This window comes from Rattus rattus, chromosome 3, assembly GCF_011064425.1.
Source record: "Rattus rattus isolate New Zealand chromosome 3, Rrattus_CSIRO_v1, whole genome shotgun sequence".
NCBI classification, from domain to species: domain Eukaryota; kingdom Metazoa; phylum Chordata; class Mammalia; order Rodentia; family Muridae; genus Rattus; species Rattus rattus.
Window position 1 is genome coordinate 7,533,987 of NC_046156.1, and position 16,104 is coordinate 7,550,090.

General features: G+C 45.0%; 1 protein-coding gene, 3 non-coding genes and 1 pseudogene across 4 annotated transcripts; all 5 read left to right on the top strand.

Moving 5' to 3' along the window:
- The first annotated feature begins 6,712 nt into the window (after positions 1–6,712).
- Positions 6,713–6,787, top strand: LOC116897493. Its single transcript, XR_004387514.1, has one exon. It is a non-coding gene; the product is annotated as a small nucleolar RNA SNORD45 (small nucleolar RNA).
- A 433-nt stretch (positions 6,788–7,220) lies between these two features.
- Positions 7,221–7,298, top strand: LOC116897489. The gene has a single exon (XR_004387510.1). It is a non-coding gene; the product is annotated as a small nucleolar RNA SNORD45 (small nucleolar RNA).
- Positions 7,299–8,203: 905 nt separating this feature from the next.
- On the top strand, positions 8,204–8,274 carry LOC116897492. The gene has a single exon (XR_004387513.1). It is a non-coding gene; the product is annotated as a small nucleolar RNA SNORD45 (small nucleolar RNA).
- Positions 8,275–8,448: 174 nt separating this feature from the next.
- Positions 8,449–11,300, top strand: LOC116896141 (geranylgeranyl transferase type-2 subunit beta-like). The gene is made up of 5 exons (XM_032897126.1): positions 8,449–8,581; positions 9,271–9,323; positions 9,409–9,519; positions 9,980–10,089; positions 11,067–11,300. The coding sequence occupies exons 1-4, from the start codon at positions 8,461–8,463 to the stop codon at positions 9,992–9,994; spliced, it is 300 nt and encodes a 99-aa protein (XP_032753017.1). The 5' UTR covers positions 8,449–8,460; the 3' UTR covers positions 9,995–10,089; positions 11,067–11,300.
- Positions 10,248–16,104, top strand: part of LOC116895213 — a 51,105-nt pseudogene continuing 45,248 nt past the window's right edge.

A 16,104-nucleotide genomic window follows, 5' to 3' on the forward strand; every position in this document is an offset into this window, starting at 1 on the left:
ACTCAAGCACTCGGTTTATAAAGTGGTCTGTGTGAAGCAGCACTAGAAAGCTGTTAGAAGGGTTACCAAATTGTTTTTGGTTTGTTGTTGTTCCTTTTACTTTCTGAGACAAAGGCCTCACTATGTGACCCCTCGGCAGGCACCCGGCAATCACTAAATAGACCTGATTTTCCTCTAACTCAGAGACATCCACCAGCCTCTGACCCCTGGCGTTAAGAAAGTTAAAGGTGTGTATACCACAGCAGTTGGACTGACTTTTGAATATTTAAAGATCTGAGCTAGCAACTTAGAATACATTCCCCCCCTTTGAATTGTAGCTTCTTCAGAGAAGTAGTTTTCTAGTTGCCAGCAACCCTCAAATTTTGTGCCCCTCTTGTGAGCTAGGGATAATTTCGCATCAGAACACTTGGCTTAGAAGTTAACATTGGGGGCTGGGATTGGCTGCGGTAGCTGCCACCTAGGAAGCGCAAGGCCCTGGGTTTGGTCCCCAGCTCCGAAAAAAAAAAAAAAGAAACAAAAAAAAAAAAAAAAAAAAAAAAAGAAGTTAACATTGGCAGCTCTTAAATTTGGGGACTTTCTTTAATAGATGTAATTTATTCTCCTCTACAAATTAATAAAGTCTATTAATCTGTTTCTAAAGTGGGGGAACCACTTCATCAGTGTGCAATGAGAGCGTGTCTTAAATAGAGTTTCCACTGCTGTGAAGAGACATCATGACCAAGGGAACTGTTATAAAAGAAAACATTTAATTGGGGGCTGGCTTAGAGTTTCAGGGTTCAGCCCATATCATCATGGCAGAAAGTATGACATCCTGCTGTATACATGGTGCTGGAGAAAGAGCCAAAGAGTTCTTCTGTCTGGATCTGAGCAACCAGGAGCAGACTGGCTTTTGCAGGCAGCCAAGTGGGCTCTCTCTCTTCTGCACTGGGCAAAACTTGACATAGGACCTCAAAGCCCACCCCCACAGTGACACATCTCCCAAATCCACATCTTACACCTAAGAGAGAATGGCAGTCAATCATCCAATGGACCATAAACACAGTCCCTAATCACTGCTGCTCCAGATGAGAGGGCTAAAGTATGGGTCATCTGAGCCTGAACAGTGGTGAGGGAAGGGTCCTTGCCATCTGAAGCAATTGGGAGAGCCAAGGAAAAAGACATTTCAGTCAAGTCGCACTCCAGGTACTGATCTTCTGCAATCCCTTGACAGCCCGTCCATCAGGGTAGCTAAACACATGCTCCTAGATTGATGAGCCCAGCCTGTTCAAAAACATAGACACAGAGAACAAACACATCAAGTATCCTGAAGAAGAGCTGAGTCAGAAGCAAGATCCCCTGGCTGCCCTTCCACAGGACCTGAGTTCAATTCCCAGCACCAACATAGTGGGCTCACAGCTTATGACTCCAGTCTCAGGGGGATCTGACACCCTCTTCCTGATCTCTGTGGGGCACTGTACACCTGGTGCATGAACGCATATACTGTCTTAGTTAGGGCTTTTATTAAGGTGAACAGACACCATGACCGATGCAAGTTTTATAAAGGATAACATTTAATTGGGGGCTGGCTTACAGGTTCAGAGGTTCAGTCTATTTATCATCAGGGCAGGAGCACAGCAGCATCCAGGCAGGCATGGTGCAGGAGTAGCTGAGTTCTACATCTTCACCCCGAAGGAAGCCAGGAACAGACTGACATCCTCAGGTAAAGCTAGAGGAGGGTCTCTAAGCCCCTCCAGAGTGACACAGATCTCCAACAAGGCCACACCTTCTAATGATCATACATGCAGGCAAACATTAACATGGCATAAAGAAAAAAAATAAGATTTAAAAATAAATTACTCAAAGTAAACCAGCTGACTTCCAAAGTTGTTTTTATTACTCATAAATAGCAGGCTTTTTATTCTGCCCGTTTCTTCTTTTTTTTTTTTTTTTTTTTTTGAGTAGCATCTGTTGCCAGCAGATTACCTCCAACTTGCTATATAGCCAGGATAACTTTAAACCCGATCTTTCATCTACACCTTCCAGGCACTGGAAACTGACTGTAAAATATCTTTCTATTCCTGTAGTGGTTTGAATGTGCTTGGCCCATGGGAAGTGCTACTATTAGAGATGTGGCCTTGTTGGAGAAGTGTCTTCACTGTGTTGCTGGGTTGGCTTTTGAGGCTCCTAGTTCCTATTTTGGAAGAATCAGTCTCTCCTGGCTGCAGTCAGATTAAGATGCAAAATTCTCTGCTTCTTCTGCAGCACCATATCTGCCTGGACACTGCCGTACTTCCTGCCATGATGATAATGACTGAACCTCTGAAACTGAAAGCCAGCCCCATTAAATGTTGTCCCTTATAAGAGTTGTCTTGGTCATGGTGTCTCTTCACAGCAATGGAAACCCTAACTAATACAGCTCCATCTTTCAAAATTAACAGAGTTAAATTCTACTTTTATAACTACATCTTACCTAGAGTGTTCTCTTCAGCACTGGTTATCCTGGAACCTGAAGTCCTACACTAGAATAAGATTTCACTCATGGTCTGGTGGATGATGGATCAATGGGTGACACTTATCACTGTGCCTGGCAACCCGAGTTTAATGCCGTCCCCATGTGGTGAATGAGAGAAGAGAGTCGTTCAAGATGTCCCTGACTTCCACCGTGCACTATGGCATGCATGTGCACATATATACCCACAGAATAAACAATGCTTAAGAGAAAGAATTACTGGTCTTGAGACAGCTCAGTTCATGAAGTACTTGCTGCATAGTCCTGAGGGCTTTTATCCTGGTCCTTGTGGACATCCATCTACTCAGCCATATCCACGCAGGTCTAGGTTTAGTGGAGAGACTCTGTCACAAAAAACTAAGGTGGGAGATTTCGAAGAAGACGCCCAACGTGGGATCCCTGACCTTCACACGTATATACATGCCTTGTGCACAGGCACATGCAACGTTGCTGCACATGTAAGATTTTTGAGTTAATCAGGGTTCACAAAGAGAGCTAAACAAATAGAAATGACACATAATAACAGGATTTGTTAGATTGACTTACATGATATAGCCTTTGAGTCCAATGGCATCTTCAGGATGAAGAAGTCAAGGACCCAGTAGCTATTTATTCTACAAGCTGGATCTCAAGAAGTTGCAATGGTGCTGGGTCCTTCAGGATTCCTGGAGAGAACCTTCAGTCTGTTAGAAGTCTGAAGACACTGGTTTCTGGTATCAGTGGTGGCTGCAGCATAAACTCAACAGCAAGATGAGACAGCGATGAGCCCGAAAGCCTGTGCCTTCTGCAGACCCCCTTTATCGGGATTAAGAAAACCCCCCAGGAGCGGCCAAGGCTTGTCTTCATTGGGCATCTGGTCCAGTTGAACTGGCAGACAAGATTAACCTTCACATTTCCCTGTAAAAAATGTATAAAAAAATAACAGGGTAGAGAACCAGAACTGTGAACAGTTTAGCCAGTGCTGGGAATGGACGCCCACACAGGCCAAGTAAATGAGCCATGCGTTCCCCGGCCCCTAACAGTAGAGTTGAGCTACTTCCAGACACCACTCCATACTTACTCTATTTCATTGACTCAGAAAACACATTTTATTATAGTAACATCCCAGAAGTCTGGATAATTAATAGACACTGGCTACTCTTTCCTCGATTCTCGTCTTTGCAATCAACCGTGTCCCTACAGTTGATGAAATCAGTGGCATCGTGGATGAAATGAGATACTTTTTCTCCACAGGAACACTGTTTAATGATAATCAACACGTTAAGGCCGGCTAGGCATTGCCTGCACATACTAAACGCTAGTGGGCCAGGTTTACAGTTCCAGCAGTTCGCAGCATGAACATGGATTAAAACTGTTATAACTAGGGGCTGAAGAGGTGGTTCAGTGCTAAGATCAGTTCTAGCATCCACAGGGCAACTCACAGCTGCATATAAACTACAGATCTGGGGGACTCTACATTCCCTCTCTTCAGGCAACACACACACACACACACACACACACACACACACACACACACACACAAACTGCCAATACTAAATAAGAATAAAGAGATCTTTTAAAATGTTAATAATAAATGTTTCCCTCTTTTATTTTGGGGGGCAGAGTCACTCTATGTAGCCCAAGCTGGCCTCAGACTTATCAGGCTGGCATAAAATTTGTGATCCTCCTGTCTCAGCCTTTCCAGGTGCTGGCATTATAGGCACCTCACAGCAATAAGCGCCTCTGGGCAGAAAGCCGACATGCATCAAACAGTAACAGTGTAATATTAGTGTGCCCCACAGATCATCTTTTTTTTGAATTTTCTAAGTCGGGGTTGGGGATTTAGTTTGGTAGAGCGCTGCCCAGCAAGTTTAAGGTCCTGGGTTCGGGCCCCCAGCCCCCAAAAAAAGAAAAGAAAAAAAAAAAGAATTTTCTAAGTCACATTTTAGAAAGTGAAAATAGATTACCTTAATTTTAAAACATATTTAGCCCAGTCTACCTAAAATGTCACTTCAGCCAACAGTGCTTCTCTTCGCTGTTCTTTGACCGTTGTAGGCAGGCGTATGATGCATTCTGATTATTCTGCTTCACGCTTTTATCTGCCTCCCACATACCCCTTCTTTTTCCCTCCCCCCACGCACCCCCTGTTCTCACATCCATGTCTTTTTATTTTTGTGACTCGCTGAGTTTAACTGGGGCTGCCTTGTGTGACCACATGGGGTTGGAGCAGTCCACGACGCCTGGTCAGCTTAACAGGCACACGTCTGAATAATGACTTCATTTCTTCAGTGTGTGTCTGCACCATTAGGTCAGCAGAGAGGGGTAGGCCCTTGAGTCCCTTTCCCCATCCATGACCGTCCGGCTTGGCTTGTGTGAAGTTTCAGTTAAACACAGTGGCTCTGAGTTCAAGGTTACAGTGGTTGTCATGCTCAGAAGATGGCTTTCTGGGCATTTTATTATCTACCCTTATATTCTTCTTTCGTTGCCCTCTTTATGAGAGTCACTAGGCTTTAGGAGGTCATCCCTCAACTAATGTATTCTCCAGATAACCTTGGGCAGTCGCGAATCTCTGTATTCACTGCCGTTCCCTGCATAGAAAGGCTTATCTGATTAGGGCTGAGAGTAGCGTTTTCTACGGTCATAAGCATAGATATTCAGAAGGCAGTCAACAAACAAACTTCAAAATGAGCAGCTTGGCACGCAATTTGTATTTTATGACTCACATTTTCAGTTTAGACTGGCGACATTCAAATCCCTCACGTACGGCTGTATCTGACATCTTTGGCTTTTGAGAGATAGAATTTATAGACCTGTTTTATTGCAGCAACAGTTTTGGGTCGGGGAGGCATATTTTATTCTTTTGAAGAGGCAAAGTGGGCTGGGGAGAGATAGTATGCCTAGCATTTTCAGTTGTGAGTTCAAGGCTTGGAGCTTTTAAAATAAATATTGAAAGTTAAGAGTTAAACCATAAAACTTACCAATACAGAGTGGAAAAACTAGCCTTATTCTAGCGGTTTCTGAATCAAACCCACCATCCATTTTCACATGGTATTTTTCCATAGTAATATATGTGGCAACATATTTTCCATTAGCTGGGTAACAGACACACCAAAATTGATCGATTTTATGGGGAGAGTAGGACCTCTAGCTCAGGATGGCTTCCCAAGTGCCTACATGGCTGATGATTTGGACCCACTGATCCTCCCAAGCCACCACTTTCCCACTGCTAGGATATAGGTCCGCACTACCTTCGGGTTTCCAGATACGCAAAGATCGGGAAATCAATCCCGCCTTTCAGTGCTAGGAAAGCCTTTTTACAAACTGAGCGACATGGGGTCCTTCAGGCAGACGCGTAGTCTGCCGCACCGTGACCGCGGAGTCCTTCAGGCAAGAGTGCGCCGGCTAACCGTGACTGCGGGGTCCTTCGCTGGCGAGCGCATGGCTAGGTAGGGCGGGCTGCCGGGCGGGCGCCTGAAAGTGCAGGCGCGCGGGCCCTGACTTTCCGTGCTCCGCGCTCTTCAGTCTTTCGGCGGTCGGACATGGTGAGAGCGCCATCGCTTTGGTGCGCGGAAGCTGGGGAGGCCTGGGCGGTGGGTCAGGCTGCGCGGCATCGTGGGCAGGCGCAGCACCGGGAGCGGGCGGGAATGCAAGGCTAGCATTCTTCTTGTGAGCTCTCAGCAGTGCCCCTGCCTCGGCCTTCTGAGGCCGGTCTTGGACGGCTCCTTGAGCAATGGCTCAGCGTTTTCTGCAGTTCTCGAGGCTTGTGATGTTATCCGCGGCCCGTAGGCGAGCCTCTCTGGATTGAGCCGCCTTTTTTTTTCCCGTTGCATCGGAGACTTGTGTGTGCCTGTTTTTTTCAGGGTTCAATGATCATTTACGAATATTGTTTCAAAGTTGAATATTCTAACTGGGATGGAAGAAATTCGGCCTTGGCCCACGCCTTTTAATCCTATCACTCCTGAAGCAGTGGCAGGCAGCCTGGTCTACACGGAGAGTTCCAGACCACAGGCTTCTGGCAGCTAGACCTGAACAAAAATAGAAAATAACTATTTGGCAGTCGATCTGCTTGGACCTACTTAATGGTGATGGCGAATCTTAGATCCGAAGGTGAAATTTGGAAGCTAATGGGCCTGATTGTTTAGTAAAGTGATAATATTTTGAGGACCGTTGAACAGTGTTTGAAGCTTCGCACCACCGACGAGAAGTGTATTAAATTTCTGGTCGGCAAAAGGTGAGCGGCAGACCGGTCATTTGATGAGTATGTATTCTGAATCTAAAGTTGATTAATAACCACTTAGCTCTAGAATTATTTGAGACCCGAAAAAAGTACCGTCATCTGGTCATACGAGTCTGGGCTGTCGAGTTTTCTTTTGGTGGATGTAAAAGGAAACAATGATCGGTCTCTTTTTCTTGAAGGCAATAAGGCAGAAGGATGTCACTATCAAGTCAGATGCTCCTGACACCTTTGCTGCTGGAGAAGCATGTTGGATTATATCGCCTCATACGGCCTGCAAAGAAAGATGATTATGTGCGTATGATTTTCTTGTTAGTTTAATACTAATGGACAGGCCTGTTTCTTAAAGCATTGTCTGTTGGCAGAGGCCTGACGAAAGTCCATTAGGTAGATGGGCTCTGTATATTAGGAGGTTGATATTGGATAGCATTAGCTATGCATACCAGTACGAAGGGCCAGGAGTACAGGGATGCAGGTAGAAGGGGTTTACCCTTTTTCTGTCTGGGGTATAACCTTGAAGGTCAATGATGTTGGCATGTATTATCTGAATTTGCTGATGTCCTAACACTTGAGCTTCTAGAATTACGCTGAGACCTTGAAAGTGGTTTTACCTAAAACAGTATAATAAGGAGGTTACTAACCCCAGTGATAATTCCAGCAAGGGGGTAGAGCACGAAAACCCTGGGTGGGGAGACCTCTCCAAAGAGGAATCACATGGGTAATCAGATCTTATTTTAGGGGGATCAGGGCCTAAAATGTATCCTTCTGTCAACTGTCCGCCTGGCCCTTTTTAGGGCGCCTATTTGGCAGCACACTAATGACACCTTCACCTGAATGAACGCTTAAACAGATGTGCTTGATTGGTTTCATCTCCAGCACCATTTATTCCATATTCATAGACCTTGTAAAATGCAGTAATTGGTGTTTGGTAGACTGAAGGAGTGAATGTTGCCCACTTTCGCTAAATTCAACTGAAGTTGGCATTGAAACCACAAAGTTTGCTTCCTCAATCTTCTTGCTGCAACCCTGTCATACCATACAGTTCTGTATACAAAGGGTGAGCCCAACCATAAGATAGTTTTTTGTTGCTGTTCAAGACTTAATTTTGCTGTTAAAGATTGTAATGTTGGACCCAAAGGGGTGAGAACTGATGCTCTTTTAAAGCCCTAAAGTTGTTCAGCATGACCCAGGTAAAGGGTTTTGGTAGTCAGAGGACAAATTTAAGACACCCCAGGAATACTGCGTCCAATACCCAGAATGAGTGGCCTACTGGGGCCTGACAGTGATGGACCTCATGGGCAGCTTCATCGGGATGAATAAAGAGGAGATACTGGTGTTTATCAAGTCGTGCCAGCATGAGTGTGGGGGGTCTAAAAGCATCGGCACGACCCCCATTTTCCTCTACACGCTCAGTGCCGCCCAGGTAAGCCCCCAGAAACATCGACCCCACGCGGATAACCCAGATGTTAACTGCCCACCTTTTAGAGTGAATTCTTCCTACAGGTCAGTGATGTCATGGCATGGCTTAGCTGAATGCCAACTTGATGCAAGTTACAAATGGCACTGAGACCTGGGAGGTAAATCCATCTGTGTTAGTCCAGGTCAGAGTTGGTTTAGTGGAGGAGCCAGAGGCGGTAGCCTACCTCTGTCAAGCATTATCAAATAAGAAATTGTAATGAAATGAGTAACAGCCAGTGTGTGTGAGACGTTTATAGTAATGGGGGAAGGGCATGGTGGTTGACCAGGAAAAATTCCTGCGATGCTTGTCTTTCAGATTCTCACTCTGTATGATAGCATCCATGTAATCAACGTAGACAAAGTGGTAGCCTATGTTCAGAGTCTACAGAAAGAAGATGGTTCCTTTGCTGGAGACATCTGGGGTAAGATCGGCTTTCACTTTTTTTAGTCAAGCTACTCCACTCGGAGCATCTTTTGTCTTGGTGTAGTAATCATAAGATTTCAAGTTGTTCATCTTTTCAGGTCCCACTAAGCAGTTGGTCTAACTGGAGTAAAATGGCCTGCTGGAAGTCCCAGCATGCCCCGTGCTGGCTTGTCAGCACGCCACACTAAAAGATAAGGTAGGTCCAAGTCTTACCCCCCAGTGTTTGGTAGTTTTGAAGGGCTAACCTCCCTGAAGGTAAAGACCTGAGGAGGTCTTTAAAATTAGACTGTCAAGGTAGTAAATACCTGAGTTGGGAGATGGAAAATTTTTCCTTCGATTAACTTAATCTGTTTTGGGGTGGAGCAAAATGCAGTCCTGAGACCAGCTGCTTTGTGGGATGTGAACCTTTTATAAAGTAGGGTATTAATGGTGTTACTAAATTACTAACATGAATTTCTCAGGGCATATAATCCTTCATTTTGTGGGTTATTTTTCTGGGTCTGTTGCAAGCTAATTCGGAAGGCTATTGCTTTCTGTTTGTCTAGCTGGGTTTCCTTAGCTTGGGGGACTGTCTCCTAGTGAACATGGTCTTGGCTTTGGGAACTTTAATGTGCTGTATAGGTTTTGTTCTTGGGTGACTTGGTAGCATTTACATGTCTGTCCTGCCTTGGTTCTCTTTGTCTTTAGGAGAAATCGATACAAGATTCTCGTTTTGTGCAGTGGCAACTTTGGCTCTCTTGGTAAGCTTTGAATGTTGGGTCAAAGGGCCGGATTAAGCACTGTGAGTGTCTAGGTAGTTGTAATAGGCTTCATTTCTTTTTATAGGGCAAACTTGATGCTATTAATGTGGAAAAGGCGATTGAATTTGTTTTGTCCTGTATGAACTTTGATGGTGGATTTGGGTGCAGACCAGGCTCTGAATCTCACGCAGGACAGGTAATTCTGCAGTTAAAATCTATAGGGGTTTTGTGTTGGGAGTTTTCTGTATATGCCATGCTGGTCTACACAATTTCGTCCTCCTAAGTAGACCTCACCAGTGTTCCTTATTGGCATTTGTCTGTTTATGTGGGGTCCACATTCTGTGCTGTTAACTGACTTGAGGTTTGCTATGTAGTCCAGGCTGTCCTCGTGTCACATGTTGGGAATGGAGGCACAAGCTTGACTTGATTCATTCAAATGAATTAACCCCAGTATGTCCATCTGAGCACGTTTCTGCTTGTGCCAGAGAACACTGTAGGTAAACACGCAAGTGTAGCATCTCATTGTGGTATCGAATCTAGTGGCACAGCCTGAGGTAGGAAGATGGAGCTTTAGTGATTTTGGTAGTGTCTGCCATTTACTATTAAACTATACCTGCGTACTTTATGTCTGTAATTTTAGATCTATTGTTGCACAGGATTCCTGGCCATAACTAGTCAGTTGCATCAAGTGAACTCCGACCTACTTGGTTGGTGGCTTTGTGAACGACAGTTGCCCTCAGGTGGACTCAATGGAAGACCCGAGAAGGTATTATTTGTAGTGGTTCTTCGTGCTGTGGGCTTAAAACTGCACTGTGTTTCTTGGGTGATTTTAAGATGATACCTTAAGGAGAGAACTTGGGATCTCACTGACCTGAATTCATTTCTGCCTTGGGACGTGGACAGGTGCTGTCTTTCTACCACAGCATGCTCAAAAGCGATGCTGGGGCTGGAGTGGCCCAGCTTGTAATTTAACCACATCACCTGGGAGGCACAGGCAAGAAGTCTTTTGAGTTTGAAGCTAGCCTACTCTATTTAGGGGGATCCAATCAATTAATAAATAAAAATGGGTGGTGAACACTTCAAGTGTTGCTAATCTGAGCTCCAGATCTATATAGTTTCCGTGTAGAGCTTGCTTTGTGAGAGGGTCAGAGAATGCTAATTTTCCTTGTGTGGGTACCCCCACAGATAGTATCTGAACAGGACTGGAGTCTTAAGCTAGTAACTGAACAGTTGGGCTAAAACCTAGAAACTTCATGTGCCTGCTAGTCATTCTCGAGGATCAGTAGGTTGTTCAGGCTGGTCTGTAGGAACTGAGGCCTCTGTGCCGTCTCAGCCAGCTGATGAGCGTCTACCTGGACAGTACTAGTTGGAAATGGCCCTGCCTAGGACTTAACCCCTGGGTTTCACCCGTAACCTCAGCTGTGCATGGAGTAAGATGTTCTTTACAAAGACAAGTGAATTGATTACCAGCCTACAGTCCTGGCGTGCGTTGAGAAACAGTGCATGGGAGCTGGTCTCAGTCCTTTCTGGGTTTTCAGTTACCATCCTATGCATGGCTGAAGCTGTTCTAAACTGTAGTGATTGTGCTGCCTCAGACTCTATTGTCCACTATACCCTGACCCTTGTTTGCCTTGTTTACTTCTCTGCGTTTGGAACATGGGATTAGACATTTTTTAAAAATCTATCAAATCTGAGAGTAGAGTGGTGAAGTAAGGCAGCTGTCTGACTGATTCCCCCTTCTAGTTACCAGATGTGTGCTATTCCTGGTGGGTGTTGGCCTCCTTAAAGATAATTGGGAGACTTCATTGGATTGACAGAGAAAAGCTTCGAAGCTTCATCTTGGCATGTCAAGATGAAGAGACAGGAGGGTTTGCAGACAGGCCAGGAGACATGGTAAGTATAATGCTACATTGCAGTTTTTCATGGTTACAGAACATTTTTTTTAAAGATTTATTCATTTATTATATATAAGTACACTGTAGCTGCCTTCAGACACACCAGAAGAGGGCATCGGATCTCTTTACAGATGGTTGTGAGCCACCATGTGGTTGCTGGGAATTGAACTCAGGACCTCTGGAAGAGTAGTCGGGTGCTCTTAACCGCTGAGCCATCTCTCCAGCCCTACAGAAGAACATGCGTAATTAGAAATAGTGTCTGTGTAAGAAATAGTCCAAGGTTTGCTTGATGTTTTTAAAATGCGCAACAGGGTAAAATTTCTTGTAGTGTTATTGTTTATGAGGTCTAGTATTAATCAGAAAACTTTTAAAGCTAAAGTGGTAATGGCATGAAAGCAGCAAATCCTCCTATGGACAGATGGTTGAGTATATTTACGTGTCTGTGGACTTCCTGCAGGATCCCTTTCACACCTTTGTTTGGCATTGCTGGATTGTCACTTCTGGGGAAGACAGATCAAGCCCGTCAGCCCTGTCTTTGCATGCCTGAAGAAGTGCTGCAGAGGGTGAATGTTGGCCTGAACTAGTGAGCTAGTACGAGGGAAGAGCCTTCAGTGTGCAGTATCAGTTACTGTGGTTATCAAACCCAGAAGTGACTTAATATTTTTATATCATATGTCAATGATAAAATTATATAAGTATTGTAAAATAAATGTCATATTTAGATCTTTTAGTGTTTCTGAGTACAGTTTCTGTCAATACTGTTTGTTAATGTCTAACAGCAACAAACTTAAAGCTAGATATTTAACTACCACCTCCCTGTGTCCTTTTGACCTGTAACAATGATGGGAAATGATTTCTGTTAATAAAGATGATGATCAAGGATAAGGTGAAACTCATGATTTAAATAAAGATGCATAAAATTGAGTGAGTGGCTGTTATTATTGCATAGCTTTAAACCAAAACACCTCTCTAATCAAGAACACCTTATTTATAGGCGGGCTGAGGGGGGGCATTACATTTTTCCAGGGAACACCAGCCTCTGCTGCCAGTGTCTCTGCTGTTTGGACTCCTCCAATCAGACTGTTGGATGCTGGAAGTCATCCCCAAAGAATGAGGTTTGCTCCTTCTAATGGCTTTTTAGGTGGAGTTATTCTTAAGATGGGGGACCCCTGTGAGGTTAGGTCTCAAAGGGTTTGACTGTGATTACAATGCCGGTTGGTTTGCAGGTTGGGTAGATGGTGATGGTACTTACTCGAAATGTGGGTGCCTCTGGGTCAGAATTACCAGAGATACCTTTTCCTATTGAGGGCCTCTGCCCCTTAACATTTAAAGGGGGGACATCTTCCCTCCTGAGATAGTCCTACATTGCACTAGAACTCATCTTTATTAATATAGATTCCAAGTGTGTTTTTGTGACATTTTTAAGCTTTTCAATCAAGGGCTACGCTTTGTGTACAGTCTACATGTCTTGGTGTTCTATTTCTCATGAAGACATCCTGTGATCAGGTCTTGGATTTAGGGCTTACTTTAGAGTTTTCAAAAGGTTTGGTCCATTATGGCAGGCAGGCAGACAGGCATGCCTTGAAGACTACACCTACTTAAAGCTGCTCCCCACTTTAAGCCTTCAAATGTATGGGTCTATTTTACTCAAAAACTATATAATGGTTTGTATGTACTAGTAAGAATGCTCCTGTTATTTGGAGAACATCCTCAGTTCTGTCACCCAGAAGGTTGTGTGTGTTGATAAAAAAGCAAGGCTGTAGTTTTAAACCCTATGTCCAAAACTGCAATACTAGAAATAGGACGGTTGGGAAAAGCTGTATTTAACGGTACATGTGGTCTCACCCATGTTCAGTCTCTGGTACTAGGTCATGTGTACAACTGTTGAGTGAAGCCTTTTCATGTTTAAAAACCAGGGATAATTGTATTGGGGATATAACTTTGGGACTCGGTAAATATGCAATAGCCTGTGTTCAGTCCTCAAAAAGGACCCCCTCCTTAAAAAAGAACTGTCGACAACCCAAGTTGTTGGTCAGTAGTGGGCCTTGAATTGTGTTGATACTGATAACTTACAGGCTTCAGAATTACCTGATGAGAACAACAAAAACAGCCCTGGAAGCAAAGGTGAGAGACTAGCGACCCACGCCTGCGCAGTGTCCTGCCTGCGCTGTGTGCATCGTGTGCAGCTTGCGCCTGCGCCTGCGCGATGACAGCACTGCACATGCGCCCAGCCTCCCGCCTTTTCAGTGGCACGGCTTCCGGCCTTGGGGTATTCGAGGCCTCACGCGCAGAACCTCGAGTGTCAGAAAGGCCAGAGAGATGCTGAGGCAGGAGGCTGCTTCGCTCTCGAGTTCCCCACGGTGGACGCCATCGCGGAGGGAGGTCACCCGCGGCAGGACGCCGGCCTCCGCGTCCAGGCCGAGCACAGAAGGTGCCGTGGCCGACAGGAGCAGCAGCAGCAGCAGCAGCCCGGCGCCATTGGCCGCTCCAGGCAAGGCCCCGGGTCACCTCACGGCGCCAGCTCGGGTGCCGGCGCTGGGTACCAGAGCGGCGCTGCCCTCAGCTCCCTGCTGGAGAGTGCGAGCTAGCCGGGGTTCCATAGTCACTCATACTGGGGGTGGTTTGTGCCTTTAATCCCAATTTTAGCGACTATGGTTCAAGGCTAGCCTGGGCTACATAGTTTCAAACCAAACAAAACACAGAAGAGAAAGTCTTGACTCTTCACAACAGTTTTATTAAGACGTGAAAGGAAAGGTGGCCCAGCTAGTATTCTCATGTAAAGCCTTAATCTCTTGTTTTGTTTTAAGGCAGGTTCTCCATGGCTCAGGCTGCCCTGAAACTCATTAGTAGGAAAGCTTGCCTTAGCCCCTTGAGTACTGGATTATACCACGGTGCGGTGCCTGACCTTTACCTTTTTCCTTCAAAAGAAAAAAAAAAGTTTTTTTCTTTCCCCCTCTGAGTATATGAGTGTGCAAGGGATGGGTGTAGAGATCAAAGGACGAATTTCTGGAGCTCTACATCCACCAAGTGGGCTCTGGGAATCCAGCTAAGGTCTGAATCAGGCTTGGTGGGTAATACCTCTCTACTCATCTTGACGGCCCCCTACTTCTTAAAACGTGGCAAGTGGGAGACTGTGTGTTAAGTTTTCTAATAGTGGAGAGCTGGTCTTTGGCTGACGGATTTTACTCTTTAGGTTCTAGAGTGGATTGGTAATAGGTTAAAGTGAACATCTCATCCAGTTCAGATGCTAACTATTGAAAATAAGTCCTTCTGGGGTTGAAGAGATGGCTCATCTAGTCTTTCAGAGGTTCAGTATTCCAATTCCCAGCGTCCCTGTGAGGACTCAGCACTTTGATACCAGAGGATCTGCTGCCCTCTTCTGGCCTCTGGTGCACAGACATGCATGAGGGCAAAACACCCGTGGACTTAGGTGAAAAAGTCCTTTATATTGTGAGTGAAGAGAGAGTTAAATCACGAAGTCTTCTATGTTCAATGTTAGGCAAAAAGACCTGAGAGAAACAAGCTTATGAATTACCTCGGAGATGACCTATCTGACAGTTCGGATGTGGGACCTGAACCTCCTACAAGACAGACCCATGGCACTGTGCCTGGGTGGTACATGGTCATGAGTATTTTATGAGTGTGTGCTGATTCCTGATGAAGATCAGGAGTCTCCTCTCATTGCTCTCTTCCTTATCCTTTTGAGGCAGACTCGTGGCAGGCAGGCCCTTGTTAGCTTGGATCTGGCTCAGCCTTAGGGCTGCACATCGAGTACTCTTAACCACTAACTTAAATTTTTCTTAGAGGTAAGGTCCCTGTATGTAACTCTCGCTGTCCTGGAACTGGCTATGTAGACCAGGCTGGCCTCAAACTCAGAATGCTTATTTTATTTTTGTTGTTGTTTTGGTCCTTTTGTTTTTTTCAAGACAGAGTTTATTCTGTATCCCTGGCTGTCCTGCAACTCAGAGATCCACCTGCTTCTGCCTCTTCAGTGCTGGGATTAAAGGCGTGAGGAACTGAGTCCAGCTACTTTTGAGGTTTTAAAGGGTTGAGAAAAATGTAAAAGACATTATGGCATGTGTAATTCAAATTCCAATATGTAGAAATTGTTTTGAAAAACATATAAATGTGTTCATTGGTTTATACACAGGGGCTGAGCCCCTGACAGTGACTGTGGCTCACAAAGCCTCAGACATCTGCCGTCTGCTGTAACTGGAATCTTCTCAAGTTGTGTAATGAGTGAAGGCTGGAAGTGAAAGTTTGAAAGTCGTCAGGAAGTGGATGTCGGCGGGAACGGGGAGAACAGATGAGAGGCCAGAAAAAATAAAATGTTGATGTAGTAGTGAAGTTTTAAAAGTATTGAGCGCTGTAGGCCAACACTTGAGAGGAAGGCAAAGGACAGGGGGTTTACAGGAAGCTGTGGATAAGGCTCAGACATGTGGCGTGGAAGCCGGTGTGTGTGGAAAAGCCCTGTGTTTTCATTTGCTTGTTTGTCTGTTTGGAGCTTCTGTGTTACCAGACACTGTGCTAGGCTATTTATGTACACTGTGTGAAATGTTATGACGTGACTGTGAAATAGGTAACATGTTGGTAAGCAATGATCTGAAAAAGTGCGGACGGAGTCTGAAGCCGACTTCATAACACCATTTATTTACATAGGAGGAGACATTCAGAGGAGGGAGTTGATGAAGGAAAAGATACTAATTATAGTATAAACTACACCTGGTGACTGAAAGGACCCTTCTAATTTTAGCAAGAGCAGTCTCAGTGAACTCATATACAAGAGCTCTATTGGAATATCTCTTTAATAAGTCAACATACTTTGAAGCAAAATCCCATGTGTCTCAGGCAGGCCTCAGCTCACTTGTAGGTAAGGTTGACCTTGA